This window comes from Hyla sarda, chromosome 5, assembly GCF_029499605.1.
Source record: "Hyla sarda isolate aHylSar1 chromosome 5, aHylSar1.hap1, whole genome shotgun sequence".
Classification (NCBI taxonomy): Eukaryota; Metazoa; Chordata; class Amphibia; order Anura; family Hylidae; genus Hyla; species Hyla sarda.
Window position 1 is genome coordinate 271,199,176 of NC_079193.1, and position 13,156 is coordinate 271,212,331.

Here is a 13,156-nt window from a genome sequence, read left to right on the forward strand (position 1 = left end):
AATGAGTAGATAACTAGTTATAAAACCAATTCTGCCTTTAGGAAATGTTAAGGATACACACTTACCTTTGATCAGGGGTCCGTCCATAAGCTGCTATACAGCGCACCTTCGGCTCTGCATACTCAACAGAGAACTCCTCAACAGGGACCATACATACAGTGTGCTAAAACAGAGAAGATAAGGCAGTAGACCTTAAGGTGCAAACAAGAACAGAATTACATTGCTTAACAGTAAGGTTATGTGCACCCACAGTATTTTTATCCTCATTTTTCTCAGAATTTTTTATCAAAATCGAGAGTGGACCCAACACAGACAGAAACCTGAATGGACAGATTTGCACCTTTTTTTGTGTTTTGGACCCACTCCTGGTTTTGGTAAAAATACTGACTAACATAAGAAGTATAGTGGTGGGTGTGCTCTATCTGTGTATTGTCCGAGAACTATAGCCGGATGTAGACCCCAGTCAACTACACCAATATTTGCAAAGCAAACAGAAAACAATATCTAAAAAGGTGAACTAGTTCTCGAGGAAAAAGTACAAACAAGTGGAAAATCAAAATAGATACAGTGCAGATACTATTTAAAGTCCCGTCCTGTGTACTATAATGACACTGTGTATGCACGTAGTGAGTGAATACCAGCCGTTGTCACAGTGGGTACTCACAGATGTAGTTACAGCCGTTCAGAATAATGTAAAACGCTGATCTGCCGGTGATATTTAATAGTACAGAACTCTGTGAGCGTGATCGCAATAAGGATAGTTATGGGCGTTCAGCTCAATGATGAGAAGTAGCGAATGTTAGTAACAGTTAGAATCAATGTTCCGGGGAGACGAACGTCTGTAGCGGCATAGCTGCGGAACATTGATTCTAACTTCCACACGAATCTTCCACACAGTCATTCTGCAACAGCAGTGTCCCATTGATTTCAATAGGATTCTGCCCCTCTGTTCACACAGCAGAATTTCCGCGGAAGCAACATCTGCTGCGGAAATCCTGATTCTGGCGTCTGCAAAAACACTGAACATGTTCAATGTTTTTGCGGAATATGCAAGGAAATGGCAACATGTTCTGCTGATGCTTCTCTGTCTGTGGTATGTCCACACGGAAATTTTCTGTGCGGACATTCCTCCTTGTAAGCATAGCCTATTTCTGTTGTGACCTGAAAGTTTTATATTAAAGGGGTACTCTGGTGGAAAACACTTTTTTTTAATCAACTGGTGTCACAAAGTTAAACAGATTTGTAAATTACTTCTTTTTAGAAATCTGAATCATCCTTACAGTACTTAGCTGCTGAATACCACACAGGAAGTTGTATTTCTTTCTGGAGTTCTTTTCAGTCTGACCACAGTGTTCTCTGCTGACACCTCTGTCTGTATGAAGAACTGTCCAGAGCAGGAGAGGTTTGCTATGGGGATTTGTTCCTGCACTGGACAGTTCCTGACATGGACAGAGGTGTCAACAGAGAACACTGTGGTCAGTCTGAAAAGAACTCCAGAAAGAAATACAACTTCCTGTGGGGCATACAGCAGCTGATAAGTATCGGAAGGATTCAGATTTTTAAATAGAAGTAATTTACAAATATGTTTAATTTTGTGGCACCAGTTCATTTAAAAAATGTGTTTTCCGCCGGAGTACCCCTTGAATATAAAAGGATTTAAGGTAAAGAAAGGATCTTGAAGAATAAAATATTTAAAGAGGGTCACAGTATACACTGGCTATAGTGGATTTATGGAAATGTTAGAACTCACCAGAAGGAAATTGACTGATTGTGTTGTTACATATATTTCAGCCTCAGAAGGTATCTCAAACTTTGCAATGCGATTCATGCTGTCCACTACAATACTGCGGCACAGAAAGCTGGAGTACAAAATGCATACAACAATAAATTAGCATTTACAGAAACAAGTACCGTATCTTCCAGCCCATAATCCTTAAAATGGCACCTTATATAGTAGGACACGAAATAGCTACTTAGGTAAATGTTTTGCTGATCTGCAAATTTTATACAATCATCACATAAAAAATAATGCATCCAGAAAGAAGTGTCAGATTGCTACAAAATTATGTAAGTGATCACAGCTGTGGTCTGATTAGACAATTACCCCACTACCCTTTAAAATTTCTCTCAGAGGCTACTTTTGGAAAGTGTACCCCTTGCTGAGAGACTGTTGACTGCTAGCCATGCTTCTACAATGTACTCAAACACATTTTGCCAAGATGACATACTTTGAGAGGGGTGCACAATTAGACTGAGAGAAGCAGAATAGTCAATTTAATAATTTGCCTGTCATCTAGGCCAATCTAAGCAAGCACTTAGGAGATGTTGGGAGCAGTGGTTATATGAGAGATAGACACATAGGGGGAGATTTATCAAAACCTGTCCAGAGGAAAAGTTGCTGAGTTGCCCATAACAACCAATCAGATCGCTTCTTTCATTTTTTGAAATGCTTGTGAAAAATGAAAGAAGCAATCTGATTGGTTGTTATGGGCAACTCAGCAACTTTTCCTCTGGACAGGTTTTGATAAATCTCCCCCACAGCGTCCAGGCTCTGGACAGACCGATACACCACCATTAGAGAGGACAGTTTCATTCAATGACCAGCATGAGCAGCTACCAAAGTTTCCTTTCCCACAAACAAGACACAGGTAGCATCTTCATTACACACCCGTCTCTGCCTGGACCACCTCCACACAATGGTCATATAAGAGTATAGGAGCCTCGTGGTAAGGGCTTCAATTCTGACTTTGCTGTGGAGCCTAACTGGCAGAGTAATTATCTGGGGAACTATCACATGACACGACGGTCACCCCTGGGTGTGATACAGTCATGGCCGTAAAAGTTGGCACCCCTGAAATTTTTCAAGAAAATGAAGTATTACCCACAGAAAATGATTGCAGTAACACATGTTTTGCTATACACATGTTTATTCCCTTTGTGTGTATTGGAACTAAACCAAAAAAAGGAGTAAAAAAAGCAAATTGGACATAATGTCACACCAAACTCCAAAAATGGGATGGGCAAAATTATTGGCACCCTTTTAAAATTGTGGAAAAATAAGAATGTCTCAAGCATGTGATGCTCCTCTAAACTCATCTGGGGCAAGTAACAGGTGTGGGCAATATAAAAATCACACCTGAAAGCAGATAGGAGAGAAGTTCTTAGTCTTTGAATTGTGTGACTGTGTGTGCCACACTAAGCATGGACAACAGAAAGAGGAGAAGAGAACGGTCTGAGGACTTGAGAACCAAAATTATGGAAAAATATCAACAATCTCAAGGTTACAAGTCCATCTCCAGAGATCTAGATTTGCCTTTGTACACAGTGTGCAACATTATCAAGAAGTTTGCAACCCATGGCACTGTAGCTAATCTGCCTGGGCGTGGACGGAAGAGAAAAATTGATGTAAGGTGTCAATGCAGGATAGTCTGGATGGTGGATAAACAGCCCCAAACAAGTTCCAAAGATATTCAAGCTGTCCTGCAGGCTCAGGGAGCATCAGTGTCAGCGCGAACTATCCGTCGACATTTAAATGAAATGAAACGCTATGGCAGGAGACCCAGGAGGACCCCACTGCTCACACAGAGACATAAAAAAAGCAAGACTACATTTTGCCAAAATGAACTTGAGTAAGCCAAAATCCTTCAGGGAAAATGTCTTGTGGACAGATGAGACCAAGATAGAGCTTTTTGGTAAAGCACATGATTCTACTGTTTACTGAAAACTGAATGAGGCCTACAAAGAGAATAACACAGTACCTACAGTGAAATATGGTGGAGTTTCAATGATGTTTTGGGGTTGTTTTGCTGCTTCTGGCACTGGATGCCTTGAATGTGTGCAAGGCATCATGAAATCTGAGGATTACCAACGGATTTTGGGTTGCACTGTACAGCCCAGTGTCAGAAAGATGGGTTTGCTTCCAAGATCTTGGGTCTTCCAGCAGGACAATGACCCCAAACATACGTCAAAATGCAACCAGAAATGGATGGCAGCAAAGCGCTGGAGAGTTCTGAAGTGACAGCAATGAGTCCAGATCTAAATCCCATTGAACACCTGTGGAGAGATCTTAAAATTGCTGTTGGGATAAGACAGACCTGGAGCAGTTTGCAAAGGAAGAGTGGTCCAACATTCCGGCTGAGAGGTATAAGAAGCTTATTGATGGTTATAGGAAGCCACTGATTTCAGTTATTTTTTCCAAAGGGTGTGCAACCAAATATTAAGTTAAGGGTGCCAATCATTTTGTCCAGACCATTTTTAGAGTTTGGTGTGACATTATGTCCAATTTGCTCTTTTTTACTCCCTTTTTTGGTTTAGTTCCAATACATACAAAGTGAAAAAAACATGTGTATAGCAAAACATGTGTTACTGCAATCCTTCTCTGAGAGAAATAATTAATTCTCTAGAAAAATTTAGAGGGTGCCAACATTTACGGCCAGGAGAAGAGCTAGCCACTATAAAGAGATGCACACCACTATATGTACTGTAAAAGGTATATATATCTTTATTGAATCACACCAACAGTAGCACAGACATTAAAAACCACTTTAAAACACAAGAAAGAACCAACCCATCCCTCGTTACCACAATAGATCTATGGCAAGGGTCCCTAGAATGGGAAACAAAGTAAAAAGTCCCACATGCATCAACCGGCCGAGTACAGGTAAGGAATTATACCATCACAAAAGCAGATATCACATAATGACGGCCATCACGCCCCCTCCCATAGACAAGAATGGAGGGGGCATGGCGTGACGTCAGAATGCGGGTGCTGCAGGGGGATTGTGGGGGTCTCAGCAGCGGGATAAGGGGATAAAATGTTTTTGCCCGGAATACCCCTTTATCAAGAGCTATTACAAAGCTTCTTTTTTCATTCTATATGTAGTAAGCTACAAAATGGTGTTTACAGAGCTAGACATTGAGTTTGAGTTTCCCTTAACAATTAGACATTTTATTATGTGACAGAAAAGGTATGGTGAAGAGATAAGATATCAAACTAGGTAAACAAAAAGCAGGCATGGCATAGCAATGTTCCAATGTGGAATGGAACTAAAAAATGTTTTCATCTAAGGGGAGATTTATCAATGTCGGTGTGAGGTAGAAATCAATTAAACCATGTCAGTGCTTTCTATGTTTTGCATGTCTGTGCAAAATTCATCATCCTTGCACAAGCTTGTTGATACATTTTTCTCAAACATAGACATTCCTTCATGTTTCTACCGTCTGACACATTGGTACGTGCACTCCTCGGTGTTCTATATTTGCGCAAAATCTGTTGCCTTTGCGCAAAGTTTTAATATCTAAACAAAAAATGCGAAATAGTAAATTAGTCTGTAAAGCATTTTTCTTCCTACAGTACACGAGCACGTAGAGAACATTGGAATATATTCTATAAAAAAAAACGCAATGAAAGTCACTGCGCAAAAAGATACACAAGAAAAAGGGGTAAACTCAATGATAAATCTACCCCCTAAATAATGGTGTATATGCAAAACCTCCATGCCTGCATGTTCTTGCCAGAACTTGTACACACTCATACTTGTGTACTCTGGTCCCATATAGATACTTCTGATCTGCTGCTATTTGTTTCTTCTCCCTTCTTCTGAGACAAGATATCAGAGCAAGACCTGCTCGCTCAACCAATCACTAGTCACAGCAGTATCTTGTCTTGTGATGGCTTAGGGGCAAGTACTCCACTCATATCTTGTTTTGGAAGCAGAAGAGACAAGCAGTAGGAGACAGGAAAAAGTCTTAGCAACACATACATTTTCATTTTATACCATAATATCCCTTTAAAGCTCTGTTTAATATGGAACCATAATAAGACTATATAGGTGCATTCAATCTCTACTATTGCTCTCTATAAGGGGTATTTATCAATTTTGCCTGTTGACAGTTTCTTTTTAGCCTTTTTTTTCACTTTGGTTTTTGCGGACATGTGCCAAATTTATCATTTGGCGCACATTGTTAGTCATTTTGGAGCAAATGTTGAAATCAGCTATTCACAGCGCCTTTTACACAGAACTTACCACCACAGAGAACGCGTATCTTACCCTGTAGAGTGGCCATTTCGGAGTCCCTCCTGCAGTATATCAGCAAGCGACAGGAGTTATTTTCTTTTGTGGAGTTTATAGCCACCATGTGAAATGGATTTTATTTTTAACTTTTTTTTTTTTTTGGTTACCTTTAGTGCTTACCTTCCCTGAACCTGTGCGGCCATGTCCAATGCTGGCTCAATGGAGGGTAAAGGTCCCTCAGAGACAACTATGTTGCAGGATAGTAGTGCGCAGCCCCGGAGGTGTTGCTGCTTTGACCAAATTTTTTTAATGTTTTACCATATATACTCGAGTATAAGCCGACCTGAATATAAGCCGAGGCCCCTAATTTTACCCCAAAAACCCAGGAAAAGTTATTGACTCGAATATAAGCCTCGGGTGGGAAATACATCATCCCCCATGTAATCATCCAGACCCCCGTCATCATCCCCCCATTTCATCATCACCGCCTGTCAATCCCTTCATAAGTGGTCTTCAACCTGCTGACCTCCAGATGTTGCAAAACTACAACTCCCAGCATGCCCGGACAGCCAGCGGCCACTAGTCCGTGGCCGGGCCCGAAGCGCGGAGAAGAGGCCCCCGCCCCCGGTGAAAATGGACAGCCCGCAACGACTAGCCCTCCCTACCGGGACGGTCCCTGCAGCATAGATGGCCCAGACCAGCTCACCATAACTTCCTGCCGAGGGGAAGTGAGTACAAAACAAAAGGGGGGGGGGGGGCTGGATGAATGCCGCAGTTGTCTTCAACCTGCGGACCTCCAGAGGTTTCAAAACTACAACACCTAGCATGCCCGGACATGCTGGGAGTTGTAGTTTTGCAACATCTGGAGGTCCGCAGGTTGAAGACCACTGAGAAGAGATTGACAGAAGGAGAGTTCACTCGAGTATAAGTCGGGGGGCGTTTTCAGCACGAAAAATAGTGCTGAAAAACTCGGCTTATGCTCGAGTATATTTTGACGCTTTTACATTTTCTGACATTACTATGTGTGTTTTCCATGTACAAAATTTCTTGGTGGTGAATTGCGCAAAAAAAAAAATTTAAGGCGCAAAATTGAGCCAAAGATCGATTGGCGCAAATGATGAATTACTGACCAAAGCAAAAATTACACACATAGAACCGTGTGTTTTGAGCAAGTTTAAAAAACAACAGTGGAGAGAATTCGCCAAACTTTGGTGCAAAAAGACACTGCGCCAAAGAAATGTGCCAAAGTTACGCAACCCCCCCCCCACACACACACACACACACACATAAATCTGTTGATAAATGCCCCCCTATGACTCCAATTTTCTTGCCGAGTCATATGTTTGACCGAAAAATCTGTGGCCGGCTCAGTGGAACTGACATTTCACAGAGGTATTCTCCCATAGATACATATGGCACTCAAAAGAACCTGTATATCAGCATATAAAAGCCTTACATATGTGTAGTAAGAACCTATACAGTGTCTGCATAGACCAGTGGTCTTCAACCTACGGACCTCCAGATGTTGCAAAACTACAACTCCCAGCATGCCCGGACAGCCGCTGGCTGTCCGGGCATGCTGGGAGTTGTAGTTTTGCAACATCTGGAGGTCCGCAGGTTGAAGACCACTGGTATAGACTGTTGTGGAGGCTCTGAGCTTGTGGCACTGCCAAATTGAAAAAATCTTGTTCAGATCCTCAATAAATATTACTATCAGGAACGCAATGAAAACAGTACTTACTTCTCTATCCCCAGTCATGAAGAAGCTGGCATACACCTTCATACAAACAGGAGCCCCGTGAGTACAGGTAAAATAAACCAATACATCCGCTGCTCGTGAAAATGCATTCATGTACACAAATGGAACAAAGTTCTTACTGTACCTGTATTTACAACTGTACACGTTCACTCTGCCTGAAGTACTGGGATCATTTCCTATCATCACATTCAGGAAATATTGCTGAGCGTCTTCATTGGCATATTCAAAAATAAGGGCGTAAAGTCCGGCCCGAGCGACCTTCATGCTAAAGTGTAACTCTACCTGCAGGAAACAGCATCGTAGAAACTTTCCTTTAGAAAATGATGTCCTAATCTAAATTCATCCATACTGTAGTGAAGGCGAATGAAGCTTAAAAGGCATCTGTCACAAATCTTTTCAATGGTTGTTGACATGCATGGGTTATACATTTGTCTATTACACTAAAGCCATTACATTGTCAACCTATGCATTGGCTTAACATGATAAAGTGTGTCCTTTTTGTGACACTTTTGGCTGATATACATATATTTTTATATTAAAGGGGGTATACCAGGAAAAAACTATATATATATATTTATATATATATATATATATATATATATCAACTGGCTCCAGAAAGTTAAACGGATGTGTAAATTAGTTCTATAAAAAAATCTTAATCCTTTCAGTACTTATGTGCTTCTGAAGTTAGGGTTGTTCTTTTCTGTCTAAGTGCTCTCTGATGACACGTGTCTCGGGAACCGCCCAGTTTAGAAGAGGTTTGCTATGGGGATTTGCTTCTAAACTCGGCGGTTCCCGAGAACCGTGTCATCAGAGAGCAATTAGACAGAAAAGAACAACCTTAACTTCAGAAGCTCATAACTACTGAAAGGAATACGATTTTTTAATAGAAGAAATTTACAAATCTGTTTAACTTTCTGGAGCCAGTTGATATATATAAAAAAAGTTTTTTCCTGGAATACCCCTTTAACTGTACTACAACTATATACAAGAATAAAAAGAACTAAGATGCTGCTATCTGATAGCTGTGTCCTATACCTATCAAAGGCCAGAGTCCTGATGGTGAGGGCTGCAGAGAAATACATCTCGAGTACACCCCTGCTTTATGGACTTGCCCGCTACTGCATTTTCTGTTATGCATTACATGATACTGTATGCCCTCTGTCTGGTACTGGTTTCCAAAGGTAAATATCACATAATATTACCAAGTCCTCTCTATGAGGGACATTTATCAATGTTTGCTTATGTATTCTTTTTTTTTTAGTAATTTTTTCCTTACTTTTTTTTTTGCTTATGTGTGACTTATTTATCAACTGGTTTCAGCCTGTTGATAATTTTCTTTCATGTAAGCAATTTTTCCTTTTTTACTTTGGTAGTAGCTTTTTCTGCTCCATTTTTGAGCTGGAGTAAATTTAGTCAATTTTTAACCCTGTTGCGACTTTTTTTTGCGCAGTTGCGACTGTCGCAGTTAATAAATACCTGACTACCCGTAGTCCATTTTAAAATTATTACTACGTAGTTCATTTTTTGAAAACTTGCTTTTCTCGCTTTCCAGTCAAAATGTCGCACGAAAAATCGCGTAGTCGCAGTTGCGACAATTTTGCGACAATTATAGTAAAGAAAACCTGACTAAACCCGTTGATAAATGTCCATATATATATCCAATTCCCTGTTTTTATTGTGTCATTATAGAGGTTAGCAAATAGTTTAGGCCTAATAAATAATCCCTGAAGTGCATTAAAATTTAAGATTTCTGCAAAATATATTACACCCAATTTTTCCCCACTCTTAATATTTTCCCTTGCCCACCCCTAGTATATATAGCACCTTCTCTGCGTCAGTGCATACTCCCATGTACCCCCTCCCGGAGAAGCACTGAGACTATAGGAGTGTCCAGTTCTGCTGTCGGGCAGACATCCTGAAAACAAAGCATTAAATTGGCAGAACAATGGAATCCATCCTAGGCTGCGGTAGCTGCCAGATGGATTACTGTCAAGCAGTCAACTGTATCTATTTTGCTCAGATTAGAGAAGACTGTATGCAATTGCAGAATGGGCCGTGTACCCATATAAGTACATGTGAAGTCTCTGAAGCTTATAAACATTACAGTAAAAGCCATTAAAATATGTAATTTATGTCCATAACATTTCCAGTGTCCTTAGTAAAGTTCCCATATACAGTGAAACTTCAAGTTACAATATTAATTGGTTGGAAGACTAGTCTTGTTTGTTGGAACCATTGTATCTTCAGACCATAACGCTGAGGAAAACTACACAGCTCAAGAAAAATAAAGGGAACACTAAGATAACACATCCTAGATCTGAATGAATGAACTAATCGTATGAAATACTTTCGTCTTTACATAGTTGAATGTGCTGACAACAAAATCACACAAAAATTATCAATGGAAATCAAATTTATCAACCCATGGAGGTCTGGATATGGAGTCACACTCAGAATCAAAGTGGAAAACCACACTACAGGCTGATCCAACTTTATGTAATGTCCTTAAAACAAGTCACAATGAGGCTCAGTAATGTGTGTGTGGCCTCCACGTGCCCGTATGACCTCCCTACAATGCCTGGGCATGCTTCTGATGAGGTGGCGGATGGTCTCCTGAGGGATGTCCTCCCAGACCTGGACTAAAGCATCCACCAACTCCTGGACAGTTTGTGGTGCAATGTGGTGTTGGTGGATGGAGTGAGACATGATGTCCCAGAGGTGCTCAATCGGATTCAGGTCTGGGGAACGGGCGGGCCAGTCCATAGCATCAATGCCTCCCTCTTGCAGGAACTGCTGACACACTCCAGCCACATGAAGTCTGGCATTGTCTTGCAATAGGAGGAACCAAGGGCCAACCGCACCAGCATATGACCTCATAAGGGGTCTAAGGATCTCATCTCGGTATGTAATGGCAGTCAGCATACCTCTGGCAAGGACATGGAGGGCTGTGCGGCCCCCCAAAGAAATGCCACCCCACACCATTACTGACCCACCGCCAAACTGGTCATGCTGGAGGATGTTTCAGGCAGCAGAATGTTCTCCACGGCGTCTCCAGACTCTGTCACGTATGTCACATGTGCTCAGTGTGAACCTGCACAGGGCGCCAGTGGCGGATTTGCTAATCTTGGTGTTCTCTGGCAAATGTCAAATGTCCTGCACATTGTTGGGCTGTAAGCACAACCCCCACCTGTGGACATCGGGCCCTCATACAACCCTCATGGAGTCTGTTTCTGACTGTTTGAGTGGACACATTTGTGGCCTGCTGGAGGTCATTTTGCAGGGCTCTGGCAGTGCTCCTCCTTGCACAAAGGTGGAGGTAGCGGTCCTGCTGCTGGGTTGTTGCCCTCCTACGGCCTCCTCCACGTCTCCTGATGTACTGGCCTGTCTTCTGGTAGCGCCTCCATGCTCTGGACACTACGTTGACAGACACAGCAAACCTTCTTGCAACAGCTCGCATTGATGTGCCATCCTGGATGAGCTGCACTACTTGAGCCACTTGTGTGGGTTGTAGACTTCATCACATGCTACCACTAGAGTGAAAGCACCGCCAGCATTCAAAAGTGACCAAAACCTCAGCCAGGAAGCATAGGGACTGAGAAGTGGTCTGTGGTCACCACCTGCAGAACCACTCCTTTATTGGGGGTGTCTTGCTAATTGACTATAATTTCCACCTGTTGTCTGTTCCATTTGCACAACAGCATGTGAAATTGATTGTCAATCAGTGTTGCTTCCTGAGTGGACAGTGTGATTTCACAGAAGTGTGACTAACTTGGAGTTACATTATGTTGTTTAAAGGGGTACTCCGGTGAAAACCTTTTTTCTTTTAAATCAACTGGTGGCAGAAAGTTAAACATATTTGTAAATTATTTAAATATTTGAACCACACCTCAAGAGCATCACCCCACTGGGTACACAAAGAATATCAATTGGGAACAGCCGGTTTGAGACAAAATGACACATTTATTAAAATACAATAGAAATATATTAATACTATTAATACCAACATAAAATATTCAATATTCATCAGAGCAATAATGTATATTACATTAATCTGCCATTGGGCCCTAATGGCAGAATATTACAGTGACCCCCCAACTTATGATGGCCCCGACATATGATCATTTCAACATATGATGGCCTCTCAGCGCCCATCGTATGTTGAAGGCAGCCTCGACATATGATGCTGCTGTGTGTCGGGGCCATCGTACAAACAGCTATCTGACAGCGCTGACAACTTCAGCAACTGACAGATAGTTGTATAATGTGCCCCGTTCTGCCTCCTGTTACTCACATGCTGTCCTGCTAACTCACGCAGGCTTCCACTGTGAGCTCCGTGTAAGCCCCCCCCCCCCCAGTGCAGACATAGCCAATAGCCTGCAGCATCTTGCTGCAGGCATCCAATGAGCTGCTGGCTGCCCTCCCCTTCCTTTCTGTCCCCCCTGAAGGTATTTAAAGAACTGTACAGTACTGTATGCAATGTCACACATCACATACAATACATATACACACAATACACCCCATACATCAATGTTTCCCTATCAGTGTGCCTCCAGCTGTTGCAAAACTATAACTCCCAGCATGCCCAGACAGTCAATGGCTGTACATGCATGCTGGGAGTTGTAGTTGTGCAACAGCTGGAGGCACCCTGGTTTGTTAAACACTCCCCATACACTCCACATACAATGGTCATCCCAGAACCAATTAGCAGTTTCCCATAGAGATATGTATTCAACATACAATGATTCCAAGGCCCCAGAACCAATTACCATTTTTACATAGACATATGTACTCGACATATGATGGTTTCAACATATGATGGTTCTCCTGGAACCAATTAATATCATATGTTGAGGGGCCACTGTATATCCCTTGCAGCAATCACCTGATATTTAAAGTGCTAGCAATATTGGATGCCGATAGTTCGGAGTAAATTGTTAATCCGGCAGATGTAGTATAAATGAAAAATAAAATGAATAATCAGTCTTGCAATGGTTCTAGACTGTGCTGTCCACACTTTATGGATGGAAAAATTGTGCGCTACCTCACCGTAACAGCTGGTCCCGTATTGCAACGGGCCGAAGATGGTATGTCCCGTAAGAAGCTGTATAGCGGTGAGCGGGCAGTGTGATCCTCCCGTGTCCGTTGCGTATGGAGCTCCGGCAAGAGACTTCCAGGTGGGCGGTCCGCAATAGCAATTCACATTCGTACTCGATGTCGGACGCCTCTCTTTGTTGCAAGGCCAGGGCACACGTGGAATTGTGTGGTAGTTTCAATCCTACACCCGGTTGGTGGAATAGATTTATTACTGCAAATGCAGTAAACAGCTCAATGGATTTGTAGAATATCGGCTCAGATTCAGGCAATGCGTTTTAGTTATCGC

At 42.1% G+C, this 13,156-nt stretch overlaps 1 protein-coding gene across 2 annotated transcripts in view; it reads right to left on the minus strand.

Moving 5' to 3' along the window:
• Positions 1 to 13,156, minus strand: part of LAMA3 (laminin subunit alpha 3) — a 241,209-nt gene that overhangs the window by 111,955 nt on the left and 116,098 nt on the right. For both annotated transcript variants that reach the window (XM_056521739.1, XM_056521738.1), the window contains exons 26-28: positions 7,898 to 8,055; positions 1,751 to 1,859; positions 66 to 163 (exon numbers count right to left, since the gene is read on the minus strand). In XM_056521739.1, coding sequence (XP_056377714.1) covers positions 66 to 163; positions 1,751 to 1,859; positions 7,898 to 8,055 — 365 coding nt within the window. The remainder of the gene's footprint in view (positions 1 to 65; positions 164 to 1,750; positions 1,860 to 7,897; positions 8,056 to 13,156) is intronic.